Source organism: Taudactylus pleione, unplaced genomic scaffold (assembly GCF_031769625.1).
Source record: "Taudactylus pleione unplaced genomic scaffold, aTauple2 ptg000678l, whole genome shotgun sequence".
Taxonomy (NCBI): domain Eukaryota; kingdom Metazoa; phylum Chordata; class Amphibia; order Anura; family Myobatrachidae; genus Taudactylus; species Taudactylus pleione.
The window spans coordinates 2,540,062-2,561,473 of NW_028285080.1; the positions used below are offsets into that span (position 1 = coordinate 2,540,062).

Below are 21,412 nucleotides of genomic sequence, written 5' to 3' on the forward strand. Positions count from 1 at the left end.
CTTACGCAAAAGACGCTACATAACAGCTATTGAGAGCATTTAAGTACTCCAAATACCTTCAGCAGGGCTATTCGGGGGTATAAAGAGTGATTCCCTATGTCAGTGCATCTTTTGGGCGGGTGTCAGGCTGATTTCCCCAAATCTGACAGTACTTTTCGCATGTTACAGTTTCGCTGGCTCCCGTTTACGATGATATCTAATTGAATACGGTGAAAAGCGGGTACGCGCGTGATACTTTTGTGCATTGAAAACCCGCGATGTAGGCGAAAAGTCCATCATGCGAAAAGTACGGGACTTTCGCATCTAATTGAATATGCCCCTAAGTGGTGTATTTATTAAAGTGAGAGTTTTTAGAAGTGGAGATGACGCCCATAACAACCAATCAGATTCTAGCTATTATCTTCTAGAATAGGGGTGGGCAATAAGCGGCCCGAAGATGTTGTGAAACTACACATCCCAGCATGCTCTGCCACAGTTTTGCTATTTGGTTATGCTAAAAATGTTGCAATGCATGCTGGGATTTGTAGTTCAACAACAGCTGGAGGGGCACTTATTGCCCATCCCTGTTCTAGATTTGCTAGATAAATGTTAAACACAATCTGATTCTTTGGAATGGGAAACATCTCCACTTCTAAAAACTCTCACTTTAGTTTATATACCCCTAAGTGGTGTATTTACTAAAGGACAGCTTTTCAGAAAGCGGCCAATTGACATCAGCGTTGATCGGGGTATTTAAAATATTTAAAACAGCAATAAAATTGAATGAGAAACACACCTTGTTTTGCATTTAATATTATTGCTGTTTTGAATCCTGCGTACAACCCTCCTGACAATCGACGGCTTTGAAAAGTTGCCCTTTAGTATATATATCCCTTCGGGGCCAATTTATCAATGTCTGCCAGGCATGTGTGGTCTGTAGACTGCGCAGGATCCCGGGCACAGGAGTGGAGAGGCTGCTGATGCGGTCACTTCACTCCCAGCACATCTTGGGGAGCCCCTGTCCTTGCGGGTGCAATCTATTACATTCTGGCACTATGATCGCATCCTACGGTACGATCATGGCTGCTTTTGCTCTCTTTTCCTTCTAGTGCATACAGATGTGTCCTTGCTCATCTATCCTAAATACGCCATGCAGCGCGATATGTCTGGCGTGAGTGAGATGTGAGTGATTGATATGTCAGGTTCCGTCACATATGAAATGAATCAGCACAGTCTCCTGGTGCGTCCTAGTCACATTACATTGCCACTGAGACACATTGATGCAAAAAAAACACCCGGAGTGTCACAGGACCAAATGCCCCATGAGGGGCTGTTTGACGTGACTGCAGCAAAGATGAGTGAGGACACATCTGTATTGTTATATCAAAGCCGCAGTTTAGAAAATACACAATTCCCTGCTTTGTTTAATTATTAGGGCTGTTTTTCCCCTACTCTTACTGCTGTATTATTTAGGATAGGTACTTCCATAAGCACAATTGTGGTAAAGGTGCTGTAGTTCTGGGCATGACAGAAAATGAGTATGCTGTATAACATGTATAATTATTGCATAAACACAATATATAGCTTCACGTGTATAATTATCCCCTGAATACAATGTACAGTAACAACGTTACAGTAGCAGTAAACATACATGGTGACATTCTTTTTCCTGGAACGCATATATCCGTGTCCTTGCTTTCTTGTCCAGCGAGCAAATCCAGTCATTTTCCGTTAAATACCGTATTTCCCACTGCGACCTGTATTTTCCGTTTTCTATATGTTACTGTATGTTATTCGCTTTCATCAACCTTTTCGTCTCTCTCTCTCTCTCTCTGACTGTGTAATAAGAAAAGACTGTACTATAGCACCAATTGGCATGTTGATTTTCTTCAAGGGCTAGTGCAAATTGTGTTGAAGGTTTGTAGAAAAACCAGTGTACCCTTCTCACATTACCCAGTTTTACTGGAAGAGAGTTTGTGACAAAAGGTTGTATTACACTGCTTCTGTGTGTGGGTGTGACCAAAACTTCACTGTCACATATCAAGCAAGCTGGATTCATTGCATTTTTTTTCCCTATTGCAGCAAAGCATATGTGTTATCTACTGTAATTCTGCCACCTGGTGGTAATACAGTGCATGGAAACGTTTATTTTGGTATAAAGATTGTGCTTTTATCAAAATGTAATTTGATATATATATATCCAGATTAGGAGTTGTCACTTCTTTTGGTCCGACACACTATACAATTATTCTTATTATTACATTTTGTAAGATTCAATTGGCATTTCTGACTATCACCCTAGATTACATATATACTGGCATTTGCAATATGTTTTTTTTATGTTTTTATAAAATCTCAGATTAGAAGTAAAACTCAGATATGCTATTTTGCGTTGAGTAAAAAAGAGAGATAAATGACGCAATGATAAACTTACTTGATGTACAATAAATGTCATAAATAGAATTATATAAAGTCACAATAAATTCAATGCTCAAACAATAAAAATATATACATGAAAAATGGACAACATGGTCCTTCACTTAGTTTGAAGAGCATAAGTGCAGCCACCCATTGCTAATCAGGTTCTGATATGTGTAGAAAAGTATTCTGGAAGCGCCCAGGTGATGGTGTTACAAATAATAATAAGTGTTATTCTGGGTTATCTGTCAGATATCTGTCAAATCTGTCTGGTGGGAAGGAAAATCTGGTCCGTTTTCTAGTGTTTGGGAGCAAATTTCTGTTGTCATTTGCTCCCATACATTACCAGATTTTCATTCCAACCAGCCAGATTGGATAGATATCTGACAGATAATTGTATAGTGTATGCCCAGCATTAGTCTCTTGACATTCAAACCATTCCACTTAATTATGACAATATATACAGTATATAACCTGTACCTTTTGGACCTCTACCTCTCCTAGCTCTTACTGTCTGTACCACCCATACCTACTAGCACCACCACTGTGGCTTTGCCTATTAATTAATTAATACTCACATGTGTCTCTAAATAATGGTCCAAGAACTTGTTGGCACATGCGTAAAAACTTGTTTACTCTCTCTACTGGTTATATAGAAAAATCAAGCAGCTTTTTCAACTTGATCCACCTCATTGCTCATCTGATCTGTCTTTGACCACTTGATGAAAAGGACTAAGTCTCCTTCTTTCAGCTAGATAACCTCTATGTGTAGCATACCAGCATCTCTTTTTATTGAGATGGACAAATTCGCTTATCCTGCCCAAAATAATGCTGTATCAAACCGAGACCACAGAACCCTATGAAGGCTATCAATAATCTTATCAAGTCCTACTGGGTGTCTTGCCTCATTAAAACTAGCCAACCTAGTCACAGTAAGCAAAATTAGATACCCGCCAGTACTCTTTCTGCCGAGCAGGCTGCATACCCACTCTTAACAATAATTGTTCAAGAGCCTCTACTAGGGGTACTTCTGGGGACAATAACCCCTTAGTCCGTTCAATAGCTACCCAGGGATCCCAGTATTTGTAGTAGGCAGCCAAAAAATGACGTGCTAAAGAGGCCTGGATCAGCTCAGCATTCCCGTGGTCATTATCTTCCAGTGGTGAGTTGGTTATGTGAAGGAATCACATCTGCCTGATGCCATGGATAACGCATCTGATATTTCATTATTAAACCCTGGAATGTGATTGTCTTTCATCTAGTTATTTTGCTTCAGACGTTTCAACTAATGCTCACAATGATGTCAGCATTGGAGGTGTTCTGGGTGAGAATGTGTTTAAAACCTACATAATCACCTCGTTATGAGATCTGAATACCACTTGCCTCTTCACCCCGAAACTCCACCGCTGCTAACACTGGAAAAAGCTCCAACAACATAAAATTCTGCATCCGACCAGCTCTGACCCACTGTGGTGGCCACTGTGCCACATATTATTTTCTTGCAAAATATGCTCCAAATCCAGCAAATAGCTGTATGTCAGAATGGCATTTCTTTTCCTTGCTTCACATTGTGTTTTTGTTATAATCATCTAGGAGCTATAGTCATACATTCATGTCCTCTTGTTAGTCTTACAAAATGGTGGAGTGATGCCTGCAAATACTCACTCCATGGGCATAATCCTACCAGCAAATGCTAAAGGACCCTCCAGTGACTGCATTTGCCTAAGCATGGAGTGAGGAGTAAATGAGTTCCTTCAAGTCCTGCAGCTTTTGGTCTGGTAAGAGAACGAGCTGTTGTACTGTGTCAGTATCTATGTCCAAAAGTGACAACACACTTGTAGCATCTAGCAATTTATCTGGTGCTAGTGGCGCCCCAAAATCTTTAGTAATACATTGAAAGGGTGCCACCGTATCAGCACAAATTAAGTACTATGTAGGACCAGTAAATGGATCATCCAAGTAATGGCACACACTCTTATTATCTGACTCCGACTTAACAGAGCTATATACTTCAAGTATCTTACAGGAGTCCACAAAACAGTGCTTTCAAACTTACAAATGGACAAAAAAAAAGATATATGCCTCCTCTGTATCTGCTTTATCTATTAACACTCCCTTATCACAGCTCTGGACTTTTTCAAAAGTTTTTTCAAATGAGATGATATCCTACCTTGTATAACTCAGGGCCAATCACCACCACATTAATAGACCTTCCTTCTAGGTAGGAATGGTGGTAAATCATTCTGAATGTGTAATTTTTTCTGGCACCACACAGAAGTTTGACACACTACAACCTGAAATCAGGGATGGGCAGACTATCAAATGTTCCCAGCATTCTTCCTAGCACAATTTCCTTTCCATTTCTTCCTGCATTAGCTCCCAATGCTATCTTTAGACATATATGAAAAAAGGTGCCCTCATTAGCACATCCTCTCCAGCATCTATCTGGTGTATCGGGATATATGCTGTGCAGTCGAGAAGGTGCATAGTACCATCTGTATATTAGCTTATAGGCGTTCTCCTTAATTCTGACACAAATAGAGCTAGAGGCAGCATTATCCCAGACTTTAGCCCATTCTGTGTCATCTAAAGCAGTACCCAGATCCACCTCCCAGGTCCTCTCATGGGGATCACATTGAGAAGGAGACTCCTCAACAAGCAGCATGTACAAAAGGGAGAGCAAGCCTTCAGTCAAGGCGCGTCTCATACATTAAAGCCTCAAAGGTGGAAAGGAGTCTACCCGATAGGAAATGTTTAGCTTTATAATGAAAGCGTCTGAGCTGTAAAAATTGGAAAAAAATCCTAGAATAAAGAGCTATATCTTCCTGAATCATTAATCAATATATCTTTATGTAAATCCACTTCACACTCCCCCAAACAATTGCTTTAATAACACTTATTAGTTCTATACTTAACCTGTAACACCACTACCCCTTCATCCTATGACAGGTAAAATTGTCAAAGAACTTGATCAAGTACTCTTATCCCTAAACACCCTTATATTCAATAACCTTTCCTACGCTCCTGTCACCTCTAAATTCTTGCTTCATCTAAATTCTAGATCAGCCACCTCATCCTCCCCCAGTCACTTTCACACAATCATTCACATAGAAATCATAACATTAAAATGGATAATTACATATATTCCATGTTATCCTCAGGTCTATCCTCTTCCCATTGCTGCCCCTTTCCTTTCCTCATTTTTTGCAGATGGTAACCATTGCAGGAGGAACATTCATGCCTATAATGGCACCCTGACCCTACCATGCACTAATCCCTATTAGATTCCCACCAGACACCTTTACCTATAGCCATTTACCTGGTATGTGAACTAAACGGCCAGTTCTTGAAAGGGAAGTGAGAGCTTTCCTGCCATCAGAGACAGCCATAGAGCCATATATTTGAAACAGCCCCATGGCATAGCTTGGTTACACACTTAAAGGCAGAATATTCCTCTAAGTATTTCCTCAATAGCACTAACCATTGTCACACATGGCTGCAACCAGGTCATTATAGTCTTTGTTATCCGATTCTTAGCGCACTCATCCCGCATAAGATCACTCTCCATGTGTTATTTTGCAATATAGTCTAAATAATTCTGGCAGCAACATAACAATCCCTGTGTATCTCCCATACTAGATTATTTTATTCCCATGGCCAAGTGCAAGCCTAAGGGATGATCAAAGCACACTTAAGCCTCACTATATTATTCCCCAGGACTTGCCCTGAAGGGACAGCTGTCAATTGTGGCCAATTTTGTCCTAAGTCTACTTGTTCCAATTCCTAGCAAGATCGCAAATTGCCCTGAATTGGATGATATAGGTATATAAATTACATATATTGACCCTATCTGAGAAAAGAAGAGTTAGGCCAACAGCAAAATGCCCATGCAATTATTTTTCTTTTTACAAAGCAAAACAAACTACCTGCCACCACATCTGTGAGCTTGAAGTCTGCCTGTTGGCTACTGAAGCCTTAATAAAGGCTCCAACATACTAGTAGCCTAAGCACTTTAGTCTGCTGGTTACTTAAACTGTTCTACACTTAAGCCCTGAGACTGCAACATTTATTGCCTTTACTCCAGACTTCTTTTTACCGGCCTCCTAGTTGGCAGTAACCTGCTGTAGATCTTCTGCCACTATGTAGTATCTGTGCCCCATGGATGCCTCACTTGACCAAAACACTTTATTTGCCACACACCTCCTCTTCCTTTATGTCAACTCAGGACTGGTTCAGAGATGGTCTATACACTTTACACTCCCAACTTCTGTTTGCATTTCCTCTAGATGTTTTCAGAGCTCCTACATTTAATTGATGCAGTCCCATTGGGATGACAGAGGCTGCTGTTGCTGACCTCACCATAACCTGTGTACCAGTTTTCTAACATCCAGGGACCAACCGCGGTAACAGCCATTCTGGACCGTTCTACTGCATCCCAACTCTCACCACATCCATCTTTGTCTCCCAACTTGCCTCTGATTCTTCCGACATTCAGCTATCACCTGCTGAAAATACCTCTATTTACTATATGCAATTTTTTATCTCAGATTGTTCTTCTGGAAAAAAAGACAGGGGAGCATTCCTTCTGCTGTTATATATGCTATACTCTGCATGATGCTGTTCATCCCCTCCTCTTTGCACCTTCTGCCCCTACTCCCATTGCTTCTAATTTCACAATATTTACTATTACCCCGTCTGGAAAAATCCCTCTGTTAGTTACTATTCATGTATCTATTTACATTTTTATATACTGTATTTATACAAGAACATTCAGTTATTTTTTTTAATACAGTAAACCGTACTCACTGGGTCAGTATGTCTTAATATCTAAAGCTGACTACACATAGTGATATCACCAATGATGTCAGACCTTTGGCCCATTAGAACTTCCATACCATTTACTATGGACAGATGCAGACACCACAAAGCCATAAAACTCATCATAATATACAGGGAGGATATTATATGTTTATAAGCCAATCAGATGGAAGCCAGTGAGGAATATATTAATGCTGATATGTACATCAGACTTAAAAAGTTGAGTATTTTCAAAATAAAATGTACAGAGGTTATTGATTAAATAGTTCCTCAGTTAGGAGGTATGCATGCTGGCTTGGCTATAGTAACATGATTAAAAACCATTGGCCGTGCTACTGTGGAAAAAAGCTTCCAGATATTGTATGGTGTATGGATTTGGACTTTTTGAAAAATAGTCTTTTACTATAATAAATTTGGCTTACTGGTTTATCATCATGTTAACGGATGCATTTGTTATACAGTATATGTGCATTGACTTTTTGGTTTGCTTCAGTAGTTTATGGCTGCACTAAATAATTTACAGCTGTAAACATGTAATAAGTAGTGTAGTTGACAATGCAGGAGTCTTATGTGCATCACAGAGATGTATGTGCTTACGGTACTATGCCTTCCGGGAAAAGTTCTCCCACTAATTCTGCATCACTGTAGAATGTGAGATGTGTTAATTGCCTCCCTCAATGTGCCCAGCTCACAGGTAAAGTAAGGGATTATTAATTAAGGAAATACAACTGAGCATATGGAACCATGGAAATGACCAGAGTCACTCCAACATAGTACAGTAATTGTAGCTCATCATACTAATATGAACACCATTACTGGTACCATGAGTACTGTAGCTCTGCTATATTACACTATGGTAACAGTGCACATATGTGACTTGACTGTGTCAGTAATGCATTTGCTTTATTTTGTACACAATATAATAATACCGACATGTCATATACAGAACAGAGAATATTGTCTTAACAGTTATTAATATGAAAGTCAACAGTTCCATATGTAATGTAATTGTATACGAACACCTGCACATCTGTTGTTTCACCCTTTAAAAATGAAAAGGGAATCTTCTTTCCTGCAGTAGTCCAAATGGCAACACTATTGAATTAAGTACTACCAGTCAATATGCAAGCGACCATTAATAAGTGAATAGATAGTGTTGCTGTCATTATCATCACTGCGTATCAGTGCAGCACCTTCCAAAGCCCAATACCCAGAAAACACCTTTTAAAAGGCCTATCGGCTGATATGTCCATGTATAATTATGTTATGTTAACAACCCATCTTTCTTCTCACACTATGTTTATCAACCCCTGCAACTCAGGGAAAGACAAATGCCTATGTATGCGCACACATTTTTTGGTGCATATGTGCAGTGCGGAAAGGCAGATCCTATACAAAAACAAATTGTCATCGTCCAGTGATCGTCATTGTTACATATACATCAAACCGATAGGCTCCTCCGACTTAACATTTAGAAGGGAGAAACCCTGAAGCATGTTTGGCAATGCTTCTACACTCTAGTCCTCAGGGAACCCTATCAACAGCACCCTATCAGCATATACTGAGTAGGAATATATATATATATATATATATATATATATATGTGCATATACACACATAATACATTTAATACTGGTTATTAATGCACAAGTGATTTTAGTATATTATTATGGATATTAGTAGTCACATGTGAGATGTGTGTCAGGTTTATATGGGCACATTCCTCAGTGTCTTCTAATATCCTTGTTTACCCTACATATCCTACATATAACATTAGGACACTACTGAAATGATGGTGTGAGAAAGTTTCCTTTCAGACTTAACACAGATAAAAAGAACTCACAGAATGTATTTTAATCTCTTGAGTAGTCACATTTATTTGTTGATTATCTAGAATTTTATGTCTGTTACCATGTCATTGGTAGACTATAACTGTGCTTAGATTATCTCACAATGTCTTCTTTTCTATATCTTTAGCCCCGGGAAAAAGGCAGAATGCGTTTTCACAGACTACAGAATGTACAAATTGCACTTGATTATCTGAAAAAGCGGCAGGTAATACATTTAATGTTGTTTTGCAGTTTTTTTGTAACTGGAAATTTCTATTTCAGTATACTGGATGTTAAAAAGCTGTTCACCCATGTGAAACTTTTCTATAACTAAATTAGAGGGTATGGTATTTACCTTGCAGCCGCTGTCCAGTGCTGATCACTAATGCTGAATGCTATGTGCCATGTACAGGCTATAGGCTAAAGGGGTTCTCAGATTCCAACTTTACCAATCTAATCTATCAGAGTGCTTTCTAGTATAGAGCTGACATATCAATATAGCTCCATATAAATGGACAATATGCGACTGCAGGTGGTATCCGGTCACATGGTCAACAGTTACCATGTCACCACAGTGTCGACACTAGAATGTTGATTTGGTTCAGCATGTCAACATCCTCAGAATGACGACATGTTCACAATGTTGCCCTAAGAAATGTTGACATGGGAAATGTCGACATTCTCAGGATGCTGACAGTTAGGGTTAAGGCACTAGGTGAAGGTTAGTGATAGGCTGGGGGGGCATAGGGTTATGCACTAGGGGGAGGGTTAGAGATAAATCTTATGGTTATGGGGTAGATACTCACTGGAATGACGCTCAACCACACGTTTGCACCAGAACTGCTGCTCACATGACCACTGGGACTTGTTAGATGATGCTGGAAAGCCAGGTATGTTAGGTCGACATTCTATCATGTCGACATGGTCACTGTCAAGATGCTGTGCTTCGACCATGTTATCATTCTCACATCAACCTTATACATGTTGACATGAGAATTGTCAACCTAACAAACTACACCCATGCAGGAAGCCTGAATCTGGAATCAGTAACAGCTTGTAGACTGGGAATCGGTATGTGATGCCGGCGCTCTGGATCCCGGCAGTTAGAATCCCGACGCCGGCATCTCGAAAGGGTTAACATACCGACACATGTTCGTCGGTATGCTCTCCCTACCCTAACCTCCCCATTTTGGTGCATAACCCTAACCTCCCCCCCAGTGCCTGACCCTAACCTCCCCTACCCGGTGCCTAACCCTAACCATCCCCCCTTAAGGCCTAACCCTAACCTTCCCCCTAATGCCTAACACCGCACCCGAAACCTTACCCCCCCCCTAAAACCCAGACACTTACCTTCGGTATCCTGGCGGTCGGGATGATGGCGCCGGGCTTTTGACCGTCATTGGGATTTCGGCACCGGTATTAGGAGCGTTGGCGTTCCAGATCGCCAGTATGCCGAACGCATACCATAGACTGCACTCAGTGACAGTGTAGTGTCTGCATCTGTAGCTGTAGGCACTGGATGCTTGTTATACAGTAAGTATAGGTACTTTGTTAATATTAAATATAAAATAAGGTAACATACAGAGGAGGTGGGATTGATAAACAAACAAATGTAGCTGTTACATGTGAAAAATATATGAAAATTAATGAAAAACCAAGAGAACTGCCAGTGTTTGTCCACCTTGTTGCTGTTAAAATTTTAATGATAGATACGTAATACTGTACATTTCTCATTGGAAACAGAGGAGCTGATCCAGACCCGCTCGCTATGATGCGAACGCTCGTAGCTGGCCAATATTTGCAATCTGCACGTGCATATGCATTGCGATGCGCGTGCACGAACCAGTGCGAGAGATCGAGATGCGTTCGCTCGCTGCGCATAGACTGCCCCGGTAGAGTGAGTGACAGGAGAAGCCGTTTGTGGGTGGTGACAGGGGCAGGCCACTGGAAACAGGGGAGTGGAGGTGCGAAAAGTGTCTCAGCGCCGTTTCAGAGGCATACATAATTAACAGGCAGCGTCATAGTACACGTCACCTGGTTGTATTTCACACTGCAGTGATCGCAGTGCTTGCGGAAGAGTATAGTCAACCTCAAGCACTGCGATCGCATCCCATGGTGCTCGATGTACCAATGTTTTCATGCACTTCCAGGAGATGCACAAGTGGGTGTCTTAAGAATGACTGGTGGGTGTCTGCATACACTAAGTTATCACACACCAAGAAGTGCTAATGCCTTGCCGTGCGATCGCCTGCCTTGATGGCGTGCGCTGGATTTGCATACGCAGGGTGCGAGCGAATGCATCTAGCGAGCAGGTCTGAATGAGCTCCTGAGACCTATTTCTTGCAGCATCAGTTCCTTGTGATGCCATTAAGTCTGCTATGACAAATAGATTTATTAAATAAATAAGGCAGAGTCTCTGGGTACTGTCACTTTTTACCATCTTGAATTTGGCAAAATGAGTGATGTCTGCATATGTAGGAGCATAGTCACACCCAGAGCCGTAACTAGACTTTTTGGTGCCCCTGTGCCAGAGAGAGCATTGGGCGGCCCTTCCCCCCATTTTTTAAATAGGGACATAAAATAATGCACCTGAAAAAGGTCCATGGCCTCACGGGGAAGGGCCGGGGAAAAGATAGGGGAGGCCAGGAGCTGCTGGCGATAAATTAAGAGGAAGCTACAAGTGAGGATGATAATAAACAGGAAAAGTGACGTGCCCAAACTGAGCCCCCTGCCCTGCGGTGCCATGGCACTGGTAGCACCACATTAGTTATGGCCCTGGGCACACCCTGGGCACTTCCTCTTCCAACATAGAGGTGTTCCCACCTTATGGCTAACTGGGGATTGTTTTCAGTTCCATGTTCTAATATGTCCAGTAAAGAAGAGACTGAACGCTGCACCTTTCCAGCTAGAAATATAAAGCACTCATGCCCTCCTTCCAGTGAAAATCCTCTGAAGACACTTCGGGGCTGATGCAGAGTTGTTTACATTATGGGCTTACATCATTTTAAAAATAAAATAGTGTATTTACTCACATATGAATATACCCTGTACCAAATCATGCTTATCTACTCTCCCAGAAAGTCTGGGAGACTCTCCAATATTGGCAAGCTCACCCAGACACCCAGAAGTGTTGAGCAACTTCCTGGGATCCACCCACTTCCCAGAGAAGTGAGCATTCCTAGGGCTTTATTACGCTATTTGCAGTGAATTGCATCATTAAATTCCACTCCCCACTGCATGATGATGTGGCTTGCACTGCCATATTGTCTACCATTCAAAGACCACATCTCCCAACACATAAAGTGGTCTGGTCATGCAGAGAGAATTTTCCCCAATCATTAAATAGTTAAAATATGCATTTTCTTCAAAATAAATTGTTTCAAATTAGTTTATCACTATATTACAACCAAAAATAAACAAATAATAATAAAAAAGTTACAATCAATCCCCAATTGAAAGTGACCACTATGGTGTTCACTATATTCTTGGACTCTCGGCCTATATAGGGGTATATTTAATAAACATTGGTTTCTAAAGCCATGCACTTCCGATAATGTTTATGTCTGATATATAAAAGACAGATGCTTTTACTAGCAAAACAAAACTTGTAAAAGCATTAATCATTGGTTCACCCGATGCTTAGTAAATAAACCACATAGAATAGATCACAAGTCCTTACAGCATTGTTCTAGTACATAGTTTGGGAAGTAAAACTTACAGGGGGATGCAGAAAACCGCTATATGGCAGTGTTATTCTGAGCATCTCCTGTTGTAGCAAAATACAAAAAGACATATAGACGTATATTAAAGTGGCCAAGTTGGCAGTGATATATTTCAAAAAGTGAAGGCTTAAAATGTTAGATAAAAGATAAAGGGGATGATGTATCATGCAGTGAAAAGAATAGAGAAGTGGACCAGTGGAGAAGTTACCTGTAGCAAATAATCAGCTACGAGATAGCATTTATCAAGTACATTCTATAAAATAATAGGTAAAAGCTGATTGGGCACTATGGGCAAGTTCACCACTGGTCCACTTCTTCACTCTTTTCACTTCTGATACATCAACCCCAAAGTTACAAACAGAATTTTTTTCCACTAAATAAGATGGGAATGATAAATGCTGCCCTGGGCCCACATTCCCCTATTTGTATCTTATATAAATGGAATCTTGTAATCTTATATGTATAATTGTAGTGCAGTGAAGATAAATGATTGCATGTATATATTATATGCCTTATTACTAAGTTAATAAATAAACTGTTACTTCTGATTTTTTAATTACAGGTTAAACTAGTTAATATAAGAAATGACGACATAACTGATGGGAATCCCAAATTGACTTTGGGCTTAATATGGACCATCATTCTGCACTTTCAGGTAAGACACCAATATTATACCTTTTATTGGTGTGATGTTTACACGCATTTGGCTGTAGGTTGTTCTGTTTGTCATTTTTAAATGGTTTCTTGCAGCATGTTACAGACTTGCAGTAACAGAAAAAGGACAGTTTCTTTTTTGTTTCCGTGTTGTAGCCAGAACAGGTTTTCTTTCATGTTGATGAAAAATGGTAACTTATGTCTAACATAAAATCCACCTTATCTTCTTTATATTTTTGTATTTTGCTTTCTAAGAAATGTACTATCTTGCTCTGTTCACTCATTAACTTAAATAACTAGAGGCAAATGCATCCTTCCTGAGTGGTTAGCAGACGCTGGCAGCCAGTTAGTCGGTTAATAGTGTGGGTTATTGCTTATCTGCCATTATAGTCTGTTTTTATTTGATAAATGGATCTTTTTATAAAAGTGTCATTGACTTCCTCTATTATATATGACATTTAAAACTGTAGTCCTGAGCATTGCAGATAACTGATGACTGCTGAGGCCATATTTGGCATATTTGAAAGCCAGCTATATGTGGTGTTCCCTAGAGATGGGTCAACCCGATCTGCTTGTTACTTACTGTTTACGTTTATTGTCTGAGTTGTTTACAAATCAGAGCAAATTGGTAATTGTCACAGTCCAGGTAGACTTGATATAGTGGCATGATTTTCTATTGCTCAACGTTCCTGTTTCTCATTATAAAGGGATGGTTGCATTTCTCAGTGTAAAAGAAATGAGTAATGAACCAAAGTGCTACCCTATAATAAAATCTTAAATCTAATAGATCATATGTGATCCAAATTTTGAGTCTCATACCAGAATCACATTGACGTGACCATATCACAAGCAAAGGTTCCACTCCAGTCCCTGGTGAAAGGAATGGTAGCCGGCAGCTGTTGATGGTTGTGTGACAAGGAAGATGAGGAATGGGTCCCAGCTTGCACCAACTCTTTTCAGAGTGAATCCTCCTTTGTTAGATCAACAGAATTACAATATTTTGCTATTTTTCTCTTTTTATGTCACAAGCAACTCTCTTCTTATGGATGGAATCAACATTTGGATTACATATTAACTATTAGTTTTAAGACTTCATTATATGGTGACACTTAGGTTCATTACTCTTTCTTGTACATTGTTTGGGGGCAGTGTTCTCTTTGATTTGAACCCAGCTGCAACTATTTATAGGGCATGGCATAGATTCTATCTGTTTGATATTGCATTTCTCAGTCTGCCTTGGTTCATTATTTTGGGAGCTTTCACATTCTATTATGGTTGGGCTTCCTTTCAACTATACAAGTAATTGGGGTCTAGTTATGGGCTGTGTAGTTGCATATAGATGAATCTGAAAAGTAAAAGTTGTTACTAATACACACTTCAAGTAGTTTAGTCAAAAAAATGTCAATAGAATCTAAACCCCTCGTCATAACTACACAGTTCATCTATATTATATCTTCCTTCTCATTTGTTTATGCCTTGTGTTCTTTGTGAAACAAGCAGATATGAGAAGCTAATATTGATTGCTACAATTTAAAAATAAGGATACTCACAGGTCTGGGAGGAGATTTACTGCAGGGCAGTTGTCTTGGTCGCAGTGTGGCTATAATACATTGTTGGGCATAGACTGTAACCCATAATGCATCATAGCCACAAAGAACACAAGGCAGAATGCTGATGTCAGTGACACCGATGAAGGTAAAGACAGGTGCTGGCTCTACTGGTGTGAATCAAGTAATGTCCTGTCTCCAGTGACATATCTGACTGGTTTCTATATAGATGTCTCAAGGATTCTACTAAATGAGATACTGGTTTCTGTGGTATCACAATGACTTTAGAGACCACTGTCAGGCTGTGGTGATTGGGATCGTGGAACTGGTATTGGAAGTATAGAATGGGAGTGGGAATTTAGGATGTATGAGGATATACTTTAATGACTTGGGTTTGAGGAGCATTGTGTCACATGGATCCTTACGTTTTTCTGCATATTTCACAAACTGAATTCCAGTAGCAGAGTGTCACAGTGATATGGAAACTGGTAGACATCACCCAATAACAAGTAAGCTTCCCACTTGTACAGATGGCTTCAGGGTAACCAACCCTGTATTTGTATAGTATGCAGACAGGCTAAAGTGACTCTAAAATAGCAGGAGGCTGGATATAATCCAGAGAGCTCACAGGGTTAGATACAGACAAAGAGCTCATGAGATGTCCAGCAACACGTACTCACAAATAGCAGGCATATGCAAAAGTACAGGAGCTAGGGACTGACTTCTGCGAGTAGACTAAGCACCCGACACTTGCTGTTATTTGTAGTGTCCTTATAGTTTAAATGTGTCTTATTTTTTGCACTGATCTGAGCAGCCCCTACTGAGCAGGCTCCTGATTCTGGCTCTTGCATTGCACCCGCCAGAAAACTCTGCTCCTCTGTGCAAGCGCCTGATCTCTGCTCCCCACCTAACTCTAGCGATTGTATAAACGCAGCCATAGAAACCAGATTTAACATCTGCTTGTGGAGAGCAAACTGCAATGCTGACACATTGTACATATTATTTATGTAGTTCTTGAATTTAGTTTTTTATTTTTAAGTTCTGTTCTTTTTTTTGTTGATTTAACATGTATCCTTTTTTGGTAAACTAGTTTCAGCATATCGTTTTATTAGTTCACTGTGTTGACATTGTTCTGTCAACCACATTTTTTATGTACACATAATGCTGATATTTTGGGTTCCTGTATGTACAGTTTGCCTTTTTTTTACAGCTGGATCTAGAACATGTAATTAAAAAAAAAAAAAAAATCAAAACAAAAAAAAACTACTGATAGATATAACCAAGATGTAATTCCAGGGATAAAAACTGCATAGCAACCCATGGGATGCTGGTGTAGTGATCCTTCATAGACTACAGCTGACAGCCCATGCATAAAACTTGTGACAAATTTGAGGACATGTAAAGAAACTCAATACATCCATTGCATAGTTCAATAGTATTTTTGCACCCATTTTACTAAGCTTTGAGTTTGGGAGAGTTTGTGTGAGGTTGCAATCTCACGTGAGTTTAAGCATTTTTTTCATCTCGCAAATTTACTAAAGACAAACTCGAGTGAGTTTGGAAGTGAGTTCTCTTTTTTCACTGTTAAAACTCATGTGAGATTGCAAACTCGAAAAAACTCACAATCGGCCAAAATAGGAAGTACTTTACATGAAAAAGAAGCAACTAACAAATTTACAAAGAATCACAAAGAATCGAGTTTCCAATCTTGTGTGAGATTGTAGCAAACTCACTGTGAAATAGAAGTTTTAAACACTCACCTCCTGAGCTGCGAGTTTGGCAGAAACATACACAGATCAGTGTGATTTGTGTATGTTTCTGCCTGTATACCTAATATAAAAGTGTTTTTGTTTTTAAAAAAAAATGACATAAGGTACCCGCCCCCTAAAGCATAACCAGCCCCGTACTTGCCAGCCAGTCCTGGTTCCTAAAATTACGGGGAACAAAATGAATAGAGTTTCACTGTAATTTAAGAACCAGCACCAGGCAAACCTGTTTTTAAATATAGGGAGAAAAAAATGGTGTGAGATTCCCCATATATTTAAACCCAGCTCCAGACCCTGTCTAGCGGGGGACTGATGCCACAGCCAGGGGTGCCCTTTCACCAGGCCCCCCCAGCCGCAGCATCAGTCCTGACCGTTAGTCAGCCCAGGCCATTGATCCCTGAGGAGTTCTGGACCCCTCTAATAAAGGGGTCCCCCTCTCCAGGGCACCCCTGGCCTAGGCTGATAGCCCAGGGCTATCCCCGTCACCCTAGGGTGGTGGGTGCCGGGTTGATAGTGTTAGTGTGTAGTGACAAAGAAATGGTTAAATATTGTCTTTAGTTGTGGAACTACATGTATCAGCAAGCCTTCCCGCATGCTGGTATTTGGAGAACCACAAATACCAGCATCTGGGGCATTACGGGTCTGCTGGTACTTGTAGTTCCACAACCAAAGCAATACGAAAAAAAACACAACATACACCGTAAAAGTAAAATTTTATTATAACATACATTCACAGTCACTATCACACATACTCACCTAGTATCTGAAGTAATCCATAGGGGTACCTATAAAAAAAATCCATACTCACCTCACCTATACGTAGTTCACGTCCTCTTCTCCAAGTAGACATCCATGGGGTTAAAACAAAAAAAAACAGGTGCTCCCAAATCCAAGCCGGACTGAGTAAAGGTATGTGTTTCAACATCCCTTTACTCTGTGCGAATGACCGGGGCACACGTGTGCCCCGTCATTGAAGGAGCCGCCAGCCAATCAGCGTGCATCCGTCAGAGCAGCTCCCTGATGTGCGGTCAGCCTGTCTCTCCAGATACTTCAATGAGGAGAATTGTACTAGATTTCAACTGATGCACATGTGTTTATGGAATAAGCAGTGTTTATGGAGGGGCGGAACTTTGTATAGACTCAGGGTATTTGTAAAGCAAAAGGGAGCGTTGAGCACTTAATGAAAATAAATTAAAAATGTTTAATAAAATGTAATTTTACATTTATGCAACATACACTACCCAATTTAAAAACATTAAAACCAATTAATATGGTATAGCAAGAAATGTCCACTCCAATTTAATAGACCACTTTAAGTGCAGACACTGCAGGTAATCCAATCAATAAGGAACAAAACAAAGTTCAATATACCCGAAAATTGGTATAACTTCTGAGGAAACCGTTACACAATTTAACAGAGAAACATGTTAAGGGATTAAAGGATTTATCTGCAGGCTTGTATCCCTCCAAACCAACTACTCCAGCGACAGCAGTGGTTCTGATGACGTTACTGCTGACTAAGGATAACACCCGGACATACCTATCTGAACCGCTTCTTCCAGCATACCACCAGCCTATGACGTGTTGCTCCCACGAACGTTGCGCTTCCACTATGCTGGTTAGCTGCCTATACATCACACAGGGAATGTAATGCATTAAGACTAAGCCCTCTTACCGTATAACTACGGCTAGAGCTGATGACTGAACTTTCACAGACGGTGAGGTGCTTGTGCGGTGAGGAGATTAAGCGGTTATCAACTTTTGGGTATATTGAACTTTGTTTTGTTCCTTATTAATTGGGTTACCTGCAGTGTCTGCACTTAAAATGGTCTACTAGACCGGAGTATTAAATTGGAGTGGACATTTCTTGCTATACCATATTAATTGGTTTTAATGTTTTTAAATTGTGTAGTGTATGTTGCATAAATGCAAAATTAAATTTTATTAAATTTTTTTTATTTATTTTCATTAAGTGCTCAGTGCTCCCTTTTGTTTGTCTGTATGTTTAATGCTATTTAGTGTCTCCAGGACACTGACTGGGAGCTGCTTTATAGATCACACTAAATTAACCAATCAATTAAATAATTTATTGTTACTTTGCGACTTATTTAGATATTGGGTTATATCTGTATGTTATTTATTATTTGTAAAGCACAAAGTAACTCTATGGTGCACCTCATTCTGCTTATCAGTTCAGAAACAAGGTTTCCTGTTGTTACTGAATTGAGATAAAGTGGTAGAGAGGGCGTTTCTCTGTTGCAGTTCACATTGGCAGATGCTATTTATTAAAGTTTGAAGAGAGAGAAAATTGTGAGATATAAAGTACTAACCAATCAGTTTCTAACTTACATTTTGCAGGCTGTGTTTGAAAAATGACAGGAGCTAATTGATTGGTACTTCCTCTCTCAGGGGAGATGTATCAAGCCTTGGGGAGAGATACATTAGAGAGAGATAAAGTACCATCCAATTAGCTCGTAACTGTCATTTTTCTACCATAGCCTGGAAAATGACAGTTAGAAGCTGATTGGTTGGAACTTTATATCTCTCAACTTCATCTCCCATCAAGCTTAAATACATCGCCCCCTCACAATTTTATCTCTCTTCAAACTTTGATAATATAATAAAAAGCGCAGATGTCCCCTCACTCTCATTAATTTAAGACAAACTTTAGTCTAGACCTGTAGTATTTATTAAACTAATGGAATTTTTTTTTTGTAATGTAAGGAGCGGTACTAAATTGGTAGGAGGTTTTATTTTGCTCTGGGCATCTAGTAACACCTATCAGATACTAGGATCTAATAAATTAGTACTCTTGGTAAACTTCATTTAAACTAATATTATAAGAATGTTGTGTCTGTTTGTTTGTTCCAAGTTCGCGCAAAAACTACTGAACCGATTTTCATGAAAACTGCATTATTTTGTAGTGTAAAATCCTAGATATAACTGTACTTTGTTTCATCTCGATCCGTCAAGTTAAAGCATCAATGCAAGAGATACATGTGGCACCATGTGCACAGCCGGTAAGGGGTGATGGGAGAAGTGCTTTGGGCCCGCGTTCACTTGAATAGTATAGGCTAGATAGCAGGCTGTGCACATTGGTGTGAGTGATAGGTGAATGCCCTGCTGCCACCATCCTGTATAGCACTGCTGGCCACATGGGCCACTTCCGTGACAGTGCCCCTATGCAAAGCAATACAACTAGAACACTTCAAATAAAGAAAATGTTGGTAGAAGCTCTTTCATCGTGGGAGAAGCCGCGGGTAACAGCTAGTACAAAATATGACTGGTGGGGTCCTGCTATATCGGGGGCCAGTTTCTAATAAGGGAGGAGCGTAAAAAGTATATTTGCCTATTCTCCTGGAGTCTTAGAGACTCCTCAATGTCAGGGATTTCGGTACTTGTGTACGTTACGGACTCGTTGCAGAGAGAACCCAATGAATGTTTTAAATGGTACTTATGTACTTTACATACACAAGTTGTCTCATCTAAAGAAGAAAGTTGTCCCCTGGTGGGCTCGCTGTGCTCGCCATGCTTCGGGATCACTGCGCTCGCCATGCTTCGGGCTCGGTGGCTCGCTATGCTTGCCACAAGATTATATTCCCCCTCTGTGCCCACTTGGATGGTAGGGAATGACACTGGACACTGGTTGATGACGTCAGGGTCCTCTCCGTGAAGGAGATTTAGACATTACCATGATTGATAATAATAATGAGTGTAGGACACTTGGGTTCTCTCTGCAATGATTCAGTAAAGTACACAAGTACGGAGATTTCTCCTGGACTCCTGTGAGCAGGGCAGGCTTCTGTATTCTGCCCACTTCTACAGTAAAGTCACGGCGAGGACTTCATGATTCTATTATTAAATACACCTAATGAGTGATATTATGTTAATTATCCAGTGTTTTAGGCCCGTATTCAATATGTTTCGCACCGGGATACTTTTTCGCCTGGTGGACTTATTGCCTACATTTCGTGTTTTGGCAACTTTTCGTGTGCGTCCCCGTGATTCCCCGTATTCAATATGAAAGTACGTGAAAACGGCACCCGGCGATACTTGAACAGACGGAAAGTCCTCTCCAAAATAGGGTAATCAGCCTGGCGCCCCCCCCCCCCCAAAAAAAGATGCACTGACATGGGGGATCACTATGGATACCACCGAATTGGCCTGCTGAAGGTATTTGGTGTTTTTAAATGGTCTCAATAGGCGCTGTTTCGCATATTTGCATAAGTGGTGAAGAATAGCTTTTTTTTATTTTCTGGAGAAAATAACTAGTCCCTGCAAATTTTGGGTGCCTGAAAATGGGGGGGGTAATGACATATTTTGGGGTGTTCTTAAGTCTTTTTTAAGATTCTTTCTTTTAGCACAGTTTACCTTTGGGGGACTGTCTTAATGCTGCACAGGGGTTCCTGCAACGTTGCACCCCAAAACCCCAATTCTGCCCTTTTTCCGCCTGCTATTCATAAGCAAAACTTTTTAGCCTATTAAATTGCATTGACTTTCCGCCTAGGCGGAAAGTCTTACAAATTGAAATACGGCTATACTTTTCCTCCTGGCAAAATGACATCATCGGCGAAACTTTTTTGCCGATCTCGGCTTTTCGCTCCAAATTGAATACGGGCCTAAAAGAGAGCAGTGCCAGGAATTTGTACTGTTCTTAAACTGTTTGTATCTAAAGCCGG

The 21,412-nt window shown here is 40.3% G+C and overlaps 1 protein-coding gene across 1 annotated transcript in view; it reads left to right on the top strand.

Moving 5' to 3' along the window:
• Positions 1–21,412, top strand: part of DST (dystonin) — a 637,844-nt gene that overhangs the window by 210,698 nt on the left and 405,734 nt on the right. The window contains exons 8-9 of the mRNA XM_088455927.1: positions 9,193–9,270; positions 13,329–13,421. Of these exons, the coding sequence (XP_088312053.1) occupies positions 9,193–9,270; positions 13,329–13,421 (171 nt within the window). The remainder of the gene's footprint in view (positions 1–9,192; positions 9,271–13,328; positions 13,422–21,412) is intronic.